The sequence below is a fragment of the Mauremys mutica genome, chromosome 5, assembly GCF_020497125.1.
Source record: "Mauremys mutica isolate MM-2020 ecotype Southern chromosome 5, ASM2049712v1, whole genome shotgun sequence".
In the NCBI taxonomy this organism is placed as follows: Eukaryota; Metazoa; Chordata; order Testudines; family Geoemydidae; genus Mauremys; species Mauremys mutica.
Genome location: NC_059076.1, coordinates 123,824,955 through 123,841,677, shown reverse-complemented (window position 1 = coordinate 123,841,677; position 16,723 = coordinate 123,824,955). Strand labels below are relative to the sequence as shown.

At 44.2% G+C, this 16,723-nt stretch overlaps 1 protein-coding gene across 1 annotated transcript; it reads right to left on the bottom strand.

Moving 5' to 3' along the window:
• Positions 1-647: 647 nt before the first annotated feature.
• Positions 648-10,788, bottom strand: TNIP2 (TNFAIP3 interacting protein 2). The gene is made up of 6 exons (XM_045020037.1): positions 10,083-10,788; positions 6,222-6,524; positions 3,669-3,758; positions 3,045-3,308; positions 2,503-2,622; positions 648-1,865 (listed from the first exon to the last, which is right to left on the bottom strand). The coding sequence occupies exons 1-6, from the start codon at positions 10,578-10,580 to the stop codon at positions 1,581-1,583; spliced, it is 1,560 nt and encodes a 519-aa protein (XP_044875972.1). The 5' UTR covers positions 10,581-10,788; the 3' UTR covers positions 648-1,580.
• Between the last annotated feature and the right edge of the window lie 5,935 nt (positions 10,789-16,723).

Sequence of the window (16,723 nt, the reverse complement as noted above, 5' to 3'; positions counted from 1 at the left end):
GGTAAGTGATGATATGCAAAACGCACACTATACAGTACTGAATGATGTTTCTTTAATTTGGAGACCGCCTGCTAGTGCAGGGTTTTTCCCCTACCCACTTTACTTAGACTCCAGCCTTGTCATGGTGAGGTACATTTTTTCCAAGCCCAAGCTCTATGTATCTGTTAAGTACTTATATGGCCCCCATTGCCACAGTAGCTGAGCACCTCACATTCTTTACTCTTTAGTCTCAAGAGCCCTGTAAGGTAGAGAATGCTATTTTCCCTCTTTTACAGATGGGAAACTGAGGCACAGAGGAGGTAAGTAACTTGTGCAAGTTCCTCAGTCTGTGGCATGGAAGGAATTGATCTGGGGAGACAACCTAGTTCCCAAATGAGCACCTTAACCCCAGGCTCATCCTTCCTCTCCAATTACTTAACACTTACTCTTGAAAAATAGTGTGTGATAAGCTGCTGTTACATAAAATATTCCTTATGTATAAAGTAATGCGGCAACTCTTATTTGAAGCTGTAACAGTCAGCCAGAAATTAAGTCCAGCTGCATTTAGTAATATATTTCAGTGAAAACTTCAGTGGAAAATAGTCTAACCCAGTAAAGCAACTACACCCCAGTATTTTATTATAAAAATAAGTTTGACAATTTAAAAATATTTGTATACAAGCTGTATTCACGTATGTACAGTCACTTTCTAGCACAGAAGAAAAAAATAAATATAATCCCTGTGCAATATGTTTCAGTGCAAAAAGAGAGGGTTTAGATCAGAGTAACTAGTATCTTAACATTTTCCTCACATTCAATGCAAGTGATAAATAAAAGCTCTGTCAGAGACATGGTTGATTTCATTCTATTGTATTAAAATGCCTAACAGACTCAAGGTAATGACAAATGAGATGTCTCTATTCCACTGTACCCCAGATATGGCACAGTGAAGCTTTTCCCCCCTACCTTACCACTTTTGCCACTCTTCCCTATATGGCTGTATCTGTGAAAAGGAAGGTATCCAGATTTCAAATCCAGTTAAGATACTGTCACTCTTTACCCTTTATAAATATTTCAGATTGCCACCAGTACAAAGAATCAAACTTTTGCTTGTAAGTCTGTCTGCTCTGAGTCCATCCAGCACTTTTGGCTTGTAGCAGGTTTGCATTTGTTACACTCACATTTGTTGGAGTGTTAATTTGTATATTTCCATTCTTTGCAAAATGGCTTGATTTATGTTGAAGTCTCTGGTGCAGTCCAACAGGTGGTGGAATGAAGAAAGAGGTAGACATTTCTCATCGTGCTGGTTAACATCCTACATTATGGCCATTTAAAATGAATTACTTCATTATTATTTTTTTTGCCTTTATTGTAGATTAGTAATCAACTTCTTTCACTAAGCTGTCCTCAAATCAGTTTCAGCATCGAATCTCTAAGCACTGAATTTATGCTTAGATAAGTCAGTCAAACATCCAAACCGGATGATAAATATTAAAAATATAACCAACATTAATTGGTACTGTAGTATACATCTCAAAGTGCTGTTTTCTCAGTATCAAGTAGTGGTTGATTTGATATTTGATTGCACTTCTCAGGTCAGATTATTGACAACATTCAGCAACATGTCTGAGAAATTCATCACTGAGTTCATCATTGAAGAACCTCATGCAATGAGGGCACTGAAGTTCACCCTGTCCTCGTCTCTCTGACCCTGAACTCCCACTGTCTGTGCGTGTAGCAGGTTGTTCAGATTGTGAACCTGTTCTCCTCACGCCTGACTGGACTTGGCTGTTGCCCAGTAGATGTTCAACATTTGTCTGTACATACACACGATGATTTTGGTTCCCAGTGTGAACTCTAACATGACCAGTTGTCTCTCTTGATTCCTAGGAAATTAAAATAATTAAAAAAAATCAGTATCAGAAAAATCCAATTTTGAGCCCAAAAGGGTTAATCTAAAATTCTAGTATTGACAATATTTTGATAAGGCTGACAAGATCCAAAAGCTGCTGCATATAAAGATTTTTAGCTGAAACTCAAAGCAATCAGAGCCAGAGACTGAAAGGTGATTAAGTTCCAAACAATCATAAGACCTACATAAAATAAGTGATTGAAGGTCAAGTATCACGTGCAACAATAACTGAAATTAAAAAACAAGTGAGTTCCACCTATCCCCTCTTTGTACTGAACTGGTACAGTGTCTAAATCCATGAGAAGAAATATTTCCAGTTGTGCTGATTCAACACAGAAGGGAAACTGGGACTAATAGGAGATGTTATAATAAATAGGAAAAGACAACTCCTAATTCCTCTAGAACTGAAGTTCTGCAAGACGGGTATGGGATTTAGCAGTTACAGCTCCGACACATCTGAATTTAAGATATTTGAACAAAAAACTGTCCATGATTTATTGGTATGTTTTGGAGTTTTTTGTTTCTTTGGGGTGCATCTGATTTTCAGGTTGAGTTTCTCTTCTTAATGAAAAGAACTTGGTTTAATATCTTGCCTTTCTAGATTTCTTTACCTGTCTCCTGGTTAGCTGGTGCTGTAGACAAGCAACTTCTGCCTGAAGTTCCTGTATTTTACTTTGTGCACGCTCTCGATCTGCTCTTTCAGACGTGAAATCATCCTTGTAAACAAGTACCTGAAAATGAATCATTTAAATACTTTAGCCATTTACTGAGAGTGAGTTAGCAGAGGTCATAGTGGGTGAATGAATTAGATTCGCCCATCTCTAATATTTAAACTAATACTTCAGAATGCAGGTATTCTTTTCTACAGTATGTCTGCACTTAACAGTACTAGATATACAGAATTTACAAAAATACTGATATTTTGTGTTGGAGGAAAATAAAGCTATCACAGAATTCCTCCAATACTGAATTTTACTTGAGTGTGTGTATGCCCCTTTGTGCTGCTGCCACCTTTGCAATCTGTACAGTCACCCAAGTGCCAAATCAGACAAATCAACTTGAAAAAGTGAATTCAGTGAACTTTCTCATCTTTTTCTGAGAAAATCTTAATTCCTAAATCAAGCAAATCTGATCAAAGAGTAGATCTAATGACCTGTTGCTCCAACATTTGTACACGCTCACGATCTCCATCTTTAGCCTTCTTCACATCCTCTAACTCTCGCTTTACTTTAATGCATTCATTCATTTTTTCTTCCAGTAATTTGTTCAACCGAGAAATCTCCTTCTGCATCAGCTCTGAATTTCTTTGCTGTTGTTCGGGTTGAGACTTCAGTTCTTTCAGCTGCAGGTGGAGTCGTTTCACATATTCTTCTCTACTAGCATCATACGCCTGCCACTTTGTATTTAAGTCTTCCACCTGAGAGCACCAGAAAATTCAAAAATAAAAATATACATCTTAAAACAAAGTGTTGCAAGCAAAAGCTTTCAGAGAAGGATTACGGTGAGTGGTGTTGATCTGTTAGGGCAGAAACAGAATTCTTAAACATGTTACATTGACTCAATTTCTTTGTTTAATGGGGCAGCTAGGTTATGTGTTGAGGATTTGTATTTGCCAAGGGAACAAAGATTACATGCTAGCTAATATATTTTATTGAGACTATTCAGGGTCTGCATAAAGGTGCCATTAGGATTAAGTTAAATTAGGGTTTGTTCGTGGGAATTTACTGTTGAAAATGTATAATCAAATCCTATTCTACAAACTAAAAAATGTACTTACATGAAACACTTTTTGTTGTAACTTCCTGTTTTCCTCCTGTAGTTGGCAAATAATTGTTTGGGGTGAAGTTTTATTCTCTGAAAATTGTAGCTGTCAGACAAAGTAAGCGTTACTTTGATTAAAAAACCACAAACCTCGAAGACATGTATTCACAGCTTCATTTTAAAAATAGCACAAACATCCTCCATTTTTCTTCCTTAAGCTATTCAAACATGTTTTGGATTAACTCATAAGATCAGTTGTTGGTAAGCTGTTTTTTTTTTAAGCAAAGGAATTAAATTTGCCTTAACATAAGGGAGATAGCCCACCTGAAAAACCACAAAACAAAAACCACCAGCAGCCACAAACACTCATTCACGTTGGCTTGCTGCGACTTTAAGCAAATGAGAACAAAAAATAATAAAACTGCTTGATAAAATTTTGACCAGAAGTTTTGAGCTTTTGATTTAATTACATGCCTTTAGACATTAAGAAATGTCATCTGTTCAAAAAAAAAACCCAAAGTACATGAGTAATAAAGCATTTTTGTAAAAAATTCCCTAGAATGAACTAAGACTCACATCTGAATTTCTCTTTGACAGGGAAGTCCCCACTGTACAAGGTAAGCTAATTATTAGACTGAAAACTTACTACTTAGAGAGATGGATATTTCAGTTACACATAAAACATCACACTGCTGAAAATTTCAAGTCCCATTAAACAATCAGTTTTTCTTTCCATCCAAGTCAGCCTCTGGCTATTCACACAGTAATATTTTACATTACTGGAGCATCTTTCATCCCAAAGGCTCCCAATGCACTTTACAAATTTAAACTCTCCACAGGGATCATTGAAATTCACAGCTCTTTTAAAAGATCCAGTAACAGCAGCTTAGGACAAGAAGTGAGCACTACTTTCATCTGCTTTAAACTTCAAGAAGAATGTTGATGAACAAAATGATTAAAGAATGTCACCACAGCATCTGGTTTAATACCCCATTTCTTATGGGGATTATAATGTATATTCAATTATCAAGAGTTGCCAACTCATGACTGTCATGAATCAACTGATTTTTTTTTTAAGTAGTTCTTCATTTCAGGAACAGTAGGGTTTCCCTTGTAAATTTTTACTATTATTTAAGACTGCCATCTCCCAAGGCTTTCAATGAAACTGAAGTCAGACTGCTATCAGTGAAGTGGGGATTCTTGGTAGGTATTTCTTGGCTAGCACTGTAGTATCTAAGCACCTCTCAAACACTAAGGAATTTACCTGAACAAGGCTTTGTGGCTTTATATTATCTCCACTTTAGGTAGAAAATCTAAGTCACAGAAATGAAATAATTTATCCACAGCCACACAGGTCTGACAGAGCAAGGAACTGGCTCTGTTTCCTGGTTCCCTGGCCAGTGTTTTAATCCTTCCCCAAGAGAGAGGAATCCTCTTCCACAACCTAACAGCAAGAGTGAGGCCTATATTTTGTGTGCAGGGCTGAATTTTAAATGGGAAATGATCACACACCAAGGCTCAATGAATCAGAAAAAAATTAATGCAAATTTTTAAAATCTTATGATATTTAAGCCAACTTGATTTTTGTAGTCCAAGGATACATCTACACTGCAATTAGACGCTGGCAGCTGACTAGGACTCAGAGTGGAGTATGTAGTTGGGCTTGAGCTGGAGGCTGTGAGATGGAAGGATCTCAGAGCACTAGAGCCCACAATTAAACAGCCCTTTAGCTTGCGCCCCATGAGCCTCAGTCACCTGGCACAGGCCAGTTATGGGTGCCTAACTGCATAGACTAGCGATCCTCAAACTGTGGGTGAGGACCCCAAAGTGGGTTGCGATCCCATTTTAATGGTCGCCAGGGCTGGCATTAGACTTGCTGGGACCCCAGGGCTGAAGTCAAAGCCCAAGCCCCACTGCCCAGGGCGGCAGAGCTCAGGGTGCAGCTGCCCCCCTCCCTCCAGCCTGGAGTGGAAGCCCTTGGGCTTTGGTTTCCCCACCCCAGGATGGTGCGGCTCATGCTTTGGCTTCCCCCACACAGGGCAGTGAGGCTCAAGCTTTGCCCCACCCCTGCAGGTCATGTAGTAATTTTTGTTGTCAGAAGGGGGTCATGGTGCAATGAAGTTTGAGAACCCCTGGCACAGACATACCCCAAGGACCTCATTTTTGTCTCTTGTCCAAGGAATGTCACCACCAACAGCATAGCACCCTCTAGTGCTCTGCTCTAGTCTCCATTGGTTTACCGAATAGTAAGTGTGTAAACATAATAATGGTTTGGGAAAGGATGCTTATGGCACCTACCAAAAGAGGCTCTGACTACTAGAGATAGATGAGGGATGGTAAAAATGTACATGACGTTTGGACAGAAATCATCAAAAACAGCTTCCATCTCTCAATAACAAATACCAACAGTTAAGGTTTTGTGAGAAGATTCTCCTTTCCTATTCACTGTAGCTGAAGAGATTGGGGAAAGTGAGAAATAACTTTTAGAACTATTGCATTGACAGTTGCTTACAATTTAACATCCCTCCCTCCAAATTATTCACATTGACAGAAAATGTATTAAGTGTACCTGATTGGATCTTTCAATCGGAATATGCTCCTCTAAATACCCTCTGTCCTTTCTCTTTTCTTCTAGACATTTCGCCAGCTGCTGACACATTTCTGCTGTGGATGCCAATTTACGTTGAAGTTGGTGAGTTTCATCGGTGAGTGAACGACACAGTACTTCACTTGTGGCCTGGACTTTCTCTCTCTCTGCCAAGCTTCTCTGGAGTCGTAAGATTTCTCTCTCTTTTTCATACTGTGGCTGACTTATTATCTGCTGTATATAGCTGTCTTTTTCTTCTAGTTGCCGATTCAGCTTCTGCACTTCCTAAATATTGGGGGTAAAGATGATGTATTAGAGAACATAAAATGAACTCTCAAGCCAAGAGGTTTATAAAAGTGAACTCTCATCATTGTTTAAGAATAACTTAAGACCACTGTTCAGGAATGTCATTAGTACCATATTTTGTTACAGTTAAACAAGACCACTCATATAAAAGTCACTTTTCATCAAGTTTCCTGAATGTGGCATTGGTCTACAATGTCTTTCTAGTTCTCATTTTATATTTGCATGAACATATGCTTATGCACATATCCTAGGTCAGAAAATAGTTGGTATGCAGAAAAGGATTTGCCAATACACTATGAACGGCAGATTGTTTCCAACCTCTTATTTGATATTTCAGGACAATCACTACAGGCTTTTTTTTTTTAAAGGAAAATATTTAATTAGGGCGGTTATCCCACTTTCTCAAACATACTACATACTTATACATGGATGACATTTTATGCACCATAACGTATGCTTCTGATGCAGGCAGCATAGCTAGCTTGTAGTGTGCCAACCACTTACGGTGCAATGAAAGACTTCTGTTTGGCTCTTGTACTCCAGGTGTCCCAAATTATAAGCTGGTAGAAAATAATTTCTTTAAACTATTAGGGACTATAAATTTCATCAAAGCAAATAGTATGCCTGATCCTGAGAGACAGCAAAGATAGTATCATTCTACACAGTAACTTGATCAGGAACAGTAATGACAGAGGAACAAACTCCACACAGAATGTGTAACTCTATTCTGGGGTGGGTTATATCTGCCTGACAAACACCTGAGGGATCTGCATTTTCTTAACTTTGGCAATGCTTGTATATCTTGTTGTACCAATAAAGTTTCATGGAATTGGAAGCTCTGTAACATTACCTCCCTTAACACATGGAAGCCCCTCTGAGTGGTTTGAAGGGTTTGGGATTTGTTGGGGTCCAGAAGGCAGCCAATCTTAAACATTTTGAAACCTTATTTACTTTACATACAACAATAATTTAGTTATATATTATAGACTTATAGAAAGAGACCTTCTAAAAAGGCTAAAATGTATTACTGGCACGCAAAACCTTAAATTAGAGTGAATAAATGAATACTCGGCACACCACTTCTGAAAGGTTGCGGACCCCTGTGCTAGTATTTCTACACAGCATTTTGGAACAAGCAGGAGTGAGCCTCCCAGCCCAGACATGGGCCGTTGGGAGGGGCGGGGGAGGAGAGAGAAAAGAGATCAGGCTAGTGCTCTAAAAAAATAGCTGTCTAGACAGCACTTTGAAGTTGCAAGGCAGGCTCTGAAGCCTAGGGAGCGGGGTGGGCTTCAGAGCCCAAGCCACAACTTCAAAGTGCCTTCTATACAGCTATTTTTAAAGTGCTAGCACAAGCCCTGCTAACATAAGTCTGTGGACCCAGGTTGGGAGGTTCACTCCCATACATATTAGACATACTGTACCCACAAGTTGTCCTGGATCCCAGGGTAGACCAGAAATTATGGAGGCAAAAGCCACAGTACACCTTGCAAAATATGTCCCATTTTTTGGGAGGTGAAGGGGTGGGGGTGGAAGATTGCAATGCAATATCCCCACTAATTCCTTAGGAGATCAAATCTTGGTTCTCCAATGGAAGAATACAATGGAAAAGCAGAGCATGAACTCAGTTTCCAAGCCCCATGTGTAAAAACCTGTATTGGGGCATTATCTTGGCAATGGTGACACTGGGTTACCTCTTGAGAACCTTGTAATAAATTGTGTTTAAAATGTTCACTTCTAAAATCAGAACTTATACTGACTAGTGCAGTTTTAAAGCTGCAGCAGAAAGCACTTGTCATTTTAAATGTTAACTGCAGTAATTAGAAAATGAAATGCTGCCATGTACTTACTGTAGATTGGTGCCTTTGAGCATTTAAGGGAAAGAATACACTGTGTCTGGGATTCAGAACAAACCCACAACTATATCAAACCCAATACAGATATGGAATGTTTTAAAAGGATTCAACAAGCTTAAAAATCCACTTGAAGAACAAAAGGCTATTTCTAGCTATGCTTTGTTGGCCGGTGTTGCACACTTCCTAGGTAGTTTATGGCATAAGACATTCATCAACCTGCCTTGCTAGGTACTCAGACAACAGAGTGCTGACAGAAGAAGTGGGTATTCACCCACGAAAGCTCATGCTGCAAAACGTCTGTTAGTCTATAAGGTGCCACAGGATTCTTTGCTGCTTTTACAGATCCAGACTAACACGGCTACCCCTCTGATACCTGACAGAGCTGTAAATACCTAGACATATCCCAAGTTGCACACTGTATAGAACAGTGAGATCATGTTTTATTACAAGTCTCAAAGTCTGAACAGGTCTAAAAAGAACTGCAGCATTTGGGAAACATTCTTGTACCAGCATAATGTCAAGAGATTACTTGTCACAAGACTATTTGTTTCAGTTTCCAATATTTTCTGGTTTGGAACTCCCTTCACACGCACCAGACTGCTTCATTACAAAGAGAAATAGTTAACAGTAAAACACTTTTTCCAGAGTGTTAGAAAGATGTTTGTTTTTAAACCAGAAAGGAGGAAAGTTGAGATTCCTCCCTTTCCCCCACAAGGAATTACCAACTAGTTGCAATTGTTACAACTGAAATGCTAGGTCTGGTGTACAGATAGCCTGATGAACAGTTCAAGAAGCAGACAAAGGGGGGGAAAAGGAAAACTAAAAAATCCCATTTAAATGCCTTTTAATCAAGAAATGTTGGCACTGTGGATTTATGTTATGGAGTGAAAAATAACTGCTTGCAATAAAATATTTAAAAATTGATTTGATCTTATCTTTTCCAATAATCTTCCACTCTACTTGTGCAAACTAGTGAGATTACATAAAGATAGACACTAGTTTGTGTGCTAGCTGTAAATCTCATCTTGATAGCAGGCAGCATGAAAAAATCATTAGATTACATTTAAAAATACCATTTAGATGTCATAGTCTCTGAGATTTCTATATGCTACATCTCTGGCAACTACTTTTTGCTTGACATGACATGTTCCCACAATTCAATCAGTGCCCCGAAGTGCATGATTATACATTGGTTATATTAAATGATGCTGTCTTGAAAGTATTTGAAGATGACAGGTTACCTAGTGGTTGCAGAGGGTTTGGCAAACTTGACTTCTGGGCTCTAATCCAAGCCCCTTCACCAGCTTGCTGTGTGACATTGGGCAAGTCACCTAAACCAAATCCACCACCTAGAGCATCTAAAGTAAAGGTCCTAAATCGATATTTAGGCATCTAAATTAGTGACCTAAACTAAGGATGGGGAGATACCACACATCATAGCACCCAAGCCCCTTTCAAATAGGGTGTTTAACTTTAGGTACTCAGGGTTGAAAATCCTAGCCTTCTCTAAAAATGGGTTTAGAAATAACACTCTTTTTCATATTAACTGGGGTTAAATTCTGTCCTGGCTCACAAGTGTGCAACTTTTTGAAGACAGAATAGAGCTCAGCCCTTTGCAAGGGACTGCCAGGGGAAGGCACTCTTTGTAAATACAAATGTTGTTTTGATACATTTGTGTTTTTACCTGGCTCAAAGTTTCCACCTTCTGTGCTGACATTCTCTCGCTGTCTTTAAGCTGCTGCTTCATTTGGCCAACCTGATCTATTAAACTTTCCACTAGAGATTTAGCAGGTTCAACAAACTTTCCCCCAGGTGGCGATGGCTGCTGCTCCCCTTCCTGTGCTGCTCCCAGCTGGACAGCCTGGTACTTGGCCACGCTCGCCCGCAGCTCCCCGATCATCGCCTCCTTGGCTGAGAGCTGCATTTGAAGGTGCTTCAGCTGCTGCCCGGACTCATGATACAGGTTGCAGATGGCATTGTACCGAGGCACTTTGCTCTTGAGGCTCTTGTTCTCCAGGTGCAGCTTCTCCACGGTCTCCTCCAGCTGCCTGCACCGGGCTACCAGGGGGTCCGTGCTGCTGTCCCCGTTCACTGAGCACATGGTGGGGGACAGAGAGCACAGATCACCCCGCGGCCGCTTCTCTTCCTCCAGCAGGGTGAACAATAACCCCCCCAGCTGCATATAAATCCCAGGGGAGCCGGGCACGGGCCGAGGCGCTGCTAGTTCCGCTCCCTTCAGCCGCCGCCGCCGCTCGGGAGCAGGAACGAGCCTTTCGGCGCTAGCTGGGCGCGGCCCCCACCGACTCTTATCGGCCGGCCGGGCAGGGGCTGCTCGGCACCGCCAGCAGGCAGGGGCCGCCCACGGGGGGCGGGGCCCGCGGCCCAGCGAGGGGAGGGGAACCCCGGGGCGGGGGGAGGCGCGAAGCGAGCCGCGGGGGGGGGCCGAGAGGTGTCGCTGGGATCCCGCGCGGGGCTCTGGGAGCCGGGTTGGGGGAGGGGGCAGCCCGGCCTTGCGTAAGGCCCGCGGTGTCCCAGCCGGCGCTGCCCCCCCGGGAATTTCCTGGCGGGTCTTCCCCGCAGCGGGCGCGAGGCGGCAGCTCCCGGCCGTTCCCCGCGGACCAGCCAGCAGCGAGGCGGCGCCTCTACCCTCCTCCCTTCCGCGCCGGGCTCCGGCCTGGGGCGCACGCGCAGACGCCAGGGGAGGGGGCGGGGCGAGTCTGCGCCGGCGCAGTGAGCATTGGGGGGGAGCGAGCGCTCTGGGCTGCCCAGTGCGCGCCGGGGCTGCGCTCATCCCCTTCCCGCGCGCGCGTGGCGGCCAGGGCCGGCGGTGCCCCGCCAGGGGGTGCTGGCGCTCGGGCACAGCCAGCCAGCCCGCCCCCGCTGGCTGCGTTCGCGCAGGTTGCACCGCATGACGTAGTCCATGAAAGGTTAATCGTTAATTCCTGGAGAGTTGGCAACGCCACGGGAGGGGTGGGGAGATTCGCCCTGTGTGCCCCTGGGCAGTGGCTGGCAGGGTGGTGCCCCTTTGCTAGGACAGTTTGTTAGTGATCGCTGGGCCTAGGCGGGTCAGTACATTGACAACCATCTTGTCTTTCGAAAGAGTGGAGGACGCCAGGAGCTTCATGAAATGCCTCAGCCACATGCACGAGTTGTATCAGTGTCACTGCACCGGTGGCCTGCTACTGGAATCGGCCGTGATCCCCTGGTCGGTGGCTATTGAAAGCAATCTGGGAGATTTTAATAGGCTGCTAAAAGTCCAGAGGGGGGGGGGGTGGGACTAAGGCAAGCTCGCTACCTGCCCTGGTTCTGCGCAGCTCCGGGATGTGATCGGCACGTCCCTCTGGCTCCTAGGCGTAGGGGTGGCCAGGGGGGTCTCTGCGTGCTGCCCCTGCCCTGAGTGCTGACTCCACAGCCAATGGCAGTTCTTGGCCAATGGGAGCTGTGGGGGGCAGTGCCTGCAGGCAGGGGCAGTGCGCAGAGCTGCCTGGCTGCCCGTGAGCCTAGGAGCCGGACATGCTGGCCCCTTCCGGGAGCCTCCCGAGGTAAGTGCCCAGCCAGAGTCTGCACTCCTCACCCCCTCCCACACCACAACCCCCTGCCACAGCCCTGAGCCCCTCCTGCATCCAAACTCCCGGAGCTTGCACCCCTGTACCCCAACCCCCTGCCGCAGCCCAGAGCCCCCTCCCACACTCTGAACCCCTGCCCCAGCCTGGTGAAAGTGAGTGAGAGTGAGCAAGTGATGGAGGGGGTGGAGTAAGTGGGGATGGGGCCTCAGAGAAGAGGCGGGGCAAGGGTGTTGGCATTTGTGCGATTAGAAAGTTGGCAACCTTAGTAGGCCAGACCTTTAAATTGTGCCCCCTGGCCCCAGCAGGCACCAGTCGTCTTTGGCAGAAGCCCCTAGCCCCACTGTAGGGCAGAAGCCCCAAACTCCCCCACTCCCAGTAGGCGAAGAGTGGGGGAACATGAGGGATTCTGCGAGCCACATTTTAACTGTGAGCCATAGTTTGGCCACTCCGAGTTATTGCCAGGCAGGAAGGGGAATAAACTATACAAGATGTAGGGCACCTTTAGATCAGTATAAATATGCCCGCGCTCAGGGGCTGTATGGTATAACATCAGTTAAAAAAACATCCACACTTTTAACTGAAATAGTTATACCAGTACACAAACTGTGTTGACCAGGTCTGATAAATCTAATTCAAGCCAAAAAAGCAGCCTATCTATTCCTTTGTAAAACACTGAGAAACTCCAACCTTAACTGTAAAGCCATGACTACATGGCTCCATAATACTGACAATGTGCCAGACTCATTGACCTCCATGTGAGTCTAAAGCTATGGCTACACTAGAGAGGTTACAGTGGCACAGCTGCACTTGTGCAACTGCGCTGCTGTAACTTCTCTAGTGTAGCCGCTCTAAGCGAATGAGAGAGAGCTCTCCTGTCAATCCACCCCCAACGAGCAGTGGGAGAAGTTGTCCACACCAGTGCTTAGGTCAGTGTAATTTATGTTGTTCCGAGGGTGGCTTATTCACACCTCTGAGCAACATAAGTTATATCGACATAAGCGGTAGTGTTGACATACCCTCAGTAAAACCAGTCTAACAGCCTCGGCATTTGGCCCTGTGAAAAGGGACATACAGGATTTAAGTTAGTCGTTATATGAAACCAGAAGCACATCATTCAATTGCCTCAAAGAATGACAGGAAGGAACTTGGGCTTAATTAGAAAAGTAGTGTTTAAAAATACTTTATTGGCACAACTAGCTATACAAGTATTGCCAACATGTAAAATCACAGAAGACCTTCTGTAACTAATAGATACTGTGTACCAAGCATTTGCCCAATACACAGCATTACAGTGTGTTTGATGTTTAATCCATTTTGTCCATTCAATACTATTGAGAATATCTCTACTGCATCATGATCAGGGACAATGAAAAATTATGAGACTGAAAAGTTGCAAATTCTTCTTCAAGTAGTGTTCCTGTGAGGGCTCCATTCTGGGTGCACTCTCGCCCCCTCCACCTTTCATTGGCAATATCTGTTTGACCCACCCATGAGTTCCTCAGTCTTGTGCTCTATGCCGTTGCTATATAGCACTGTATGGGCAAACTGCCTTCGGTTCCTGCCTCAGCCTGAGACAGAGCCTTAGCAGTTGTCCACGTTAAGTTTTAGCTCAATTCTGTCCCCTTAGCTCTTTTAGTAGTTAGTTTATTATACTTGTTCTTAATAGTAGTTGGTACTTAGTAGTAGTTTTAGCTGTAGTAGTTTAAAAAAACTTAACTTCCTGCAACTTTTTATATATAGTTTTTTAGATAGTTTCTCCCCTGGGAGTTTTACTTTACTGGGAGGGTGTGCCTGGTTCTCCCAGTTTTGAATGTTGTCTGTCATGCCAAGAGGCAATCCCAATGAGTGACGGACACTCCCAGTGCTTCTGTTGCCTTGGAGAATCTCATATTTCCCAAAAGTGCAGCTTCTGTCTCGCATTAAAATCTAGAGCCAGAAAAAACAGGGAGATCACAGGGCCAAATGCCGAGGCTGTTAGACTGGCAGTCTCCAAGTAAGTCAGCTACCTGTATCATCTCCAAGGCTCACTCCCCAAAGACCCAAGATTCCTCTCATAAGACTTCCAAACACCATACCACAAGTTCTCCTGATAGGAGGTTGCTGGTGGAAGTTGAAGTTGCCGGTGACTCCAGCCACTTCGGCTCCCATTGGTCTCTGACCTGGTACCCATGAGGCTGCTGATTCCTCAGGTACCGAGGGCTCTGTTATGCCTAGAGACCCCAAAATTTTGGGCTCTGATAGACCATTGGTACTGACAGAGGAGCGAGGCAGCAAGAAGAGATCTACATCTTCAGACTCAGTACCAAAAAAAGACCACTTGGTCGCCATCTGGACTCCCATCAGGGCATTTGAGATTCATAGTACTGTCAGCTCTCTCTGCTACCATTACTTTGGCTCAAGCTATGGACATGGCTATGGGCACAGGAACCTCATCGTCGTTGGATGCACAAATACAGAATAACCTTCTATTGGAGAATGGAAACGCGTGATGGCTTCCAAGTGGACGCTAAATACTCAGCAACAGCCCCAAGTTTTTTAGTTCTAGAATGTAATCCAATATGTCTGCAGCAAAATGAAGGTGTCAGTGGAATGTGTTTGAGGTCACATCAGCAAGCAAATCTTGCCCATTTTTATAAGTAAATGTAATACGTACATGCTTTTCAGCTGTGTAATAGCACTCTTTTTACTTCCTCTGAACAGGTCATTTCTAATCCCGTGAACCATTGACCAGCTATGCTTTGAGGCAAAGAACTCCGATCTTGGGGGTGAAGGATCTTCCCACGTTCCTGAGAGAGAAGATGAAGAGCTACCTGGAGAGTGATTGGTGAGTGAATGGCCAGCTGTATCAAGTAAGGAAACAATGTTTGTCTAGGCCGGGTTGGGACTCTTAGAATAACTCTGGCTTTGTCCTTTTTTATTTTTTTAGTAGGACTTTGGATATTAGAGGAGTTGAGGGGAACGCATACAGTAGACCTGATGACCACTGAAGGTGAAAGGCATCCCCCAAGGATCAGTGGTTCAGCCTGCCTGCAGAGCAGAACTGGGTTCCCCATTGCCGGAATAGTGATGAAGTATGATGAGATCTATCTCCCACTCATGGTCTCGAGAGAAGTGCCTGCTGAGTGTGTCTGCCATCACATTCTGAACTCCTGGGAGGTAAGCTGCTGTGATGATGATCTGATTGTGTATGCATCAATTCCAAAGTTTAACAGTCTTGGCTCAAAGGGTGGGGAATCTTGCCTCTTCTTGTTGGTTGATATAGGACATGCATGACATGTTGTCCATCATGACTTTTATCTATTTGCCCCTGATTACTGGTAAAAACTGGAGACATGCATATTTGACTTCCCTGCGTCACAGGAGGGTGATATGCAGAGTGGTTTCCTGAGGCATCCACCTGCCCTGGGCCCTGTGGGTGTCCAGATGTGCTCCCCATCCTAACAGGGATGCGTCCATTGTTATGATAACTGCTGGGGGAGAGCAGGTGAAAGGGACTCCTGCACAAACATTGTGAGGGTATTTCCACCAATTTAGAGATGCCTTTATGAAGGTGGGTATGGAAAGTAGTGTAGTTAGACTGTGTCCCTTTGCTGAATAAACAGTCCTGAGCCACTGTTGACAATCTTGCATGGTCTATAACAAAAGAATTAGCTGCTATATGCCCCAACAGCTGAAGACAGTTTTTCACTGGGGTTTGAGGGCTGATCTGGATTAGGTTGACTATGTTGGACAGGGCCATGAATCTGTGCACTGGGAGGCAGGTTTTTTGCTGCTACTGAATCAAGATGAGCTTCTATGAATTCTGACTTTTGCAGAGGGTCCAGGTGGATTTTTGAATGATCAATTGCAGGCCCAATTTGAGATAGAGGTCTATGGCTTTACAAGTTGCCCATGAAGTTAGGCCCAGGGAGCGACCTTTCAGAAGCCAATTGTCTAGGTAAGGGAGCACCAGTATTCCTTTTCTGCGGAGCTGTGCCACTACTACTGACATGACCTTTGAAAAGATCCTTGGAGCAGATGACAGGCCAAAAGGGCACTCCCTGTACTGAAAATGGGCCTGAGAGTAAAACATAGGAATCTTTTTTGTGTGATGGGTGGATCGCTATATGGAAATAGGCATCCTGAAGGTCAAGGGCTGTGAATCAATCCTCTTGGTCCAGTGATGGAATTATTGCTGCAAGTGCCACCACTTTGAATTTTTGTGCCTTCACAAAGGTGTCACAGGAGGGGTCTCCAACTGCCACTCTTTTTTTGGAACCAGGAAATGTCTGGAATAAAACTCCTTCCCTCTGTGCTGCATGGGAACTGGTTCTATAGCATCCAGGAGTAGAAGAGAGTCTATTTCCTGTTGTAGCAGATTCTCATGGGAGGAGTCTCTGAAGAGGGACAGGGAAGGGGGGTTTGTCAGGTAGAAGAGAAGTGAAGTGGATGGAGTACCCTGTGGAGATGATTTCCAAAACCCACTTGTCCATAGTGGTGGACTTCCAAGCCTGCCAGAAGTGATAGAGGTGGTTGTTGAAGGGAGGAAGGCAGGTGAAACGTTGCAGATGGTATGAAAGTTTTTGGCAGCTCAGAACCTGGATCACTCCATCCAAATTGGTGCTTCAAGGTGGAGGTTGTGAGGTTGAGGGTTGGGAGGTGGGTGGTTTTCTCATCAGGAACCTCTGTCCCATGCATTGAGGTTCATATGACCTGTGCAAACTTGAGAATTGGGCGGGCTGGGATCTCTGTGCTGTCTGGGTCCTGCTAAATTTTCTCT

Excerpts from the sequence above, each read along its gene's own strand:
- TNIP2 (XM_045020037.1), bottom strand. The coding sequence starts at position 10,580 with ATGCAGCTGGGGGGGTTATTGTTCACCCTGCTGGAGGAAGAGAAGCGG. Across the intron at positions 6,525-10,082 it reads AGGTGGAAACTTTGAGCCAG|GAAGTGCAGAAGCTGAATCG; the intron begins GTAAAAACACAA and ends CCCAATATTTAG. Across the intron at positions 1,866-2,502 it reads ACCAGCTAACCAGGAGACAG|GAATCAAGAGAGACAACTGG; the intron begins GTAAAGAAATCT and ends TTAATTTCCTAG.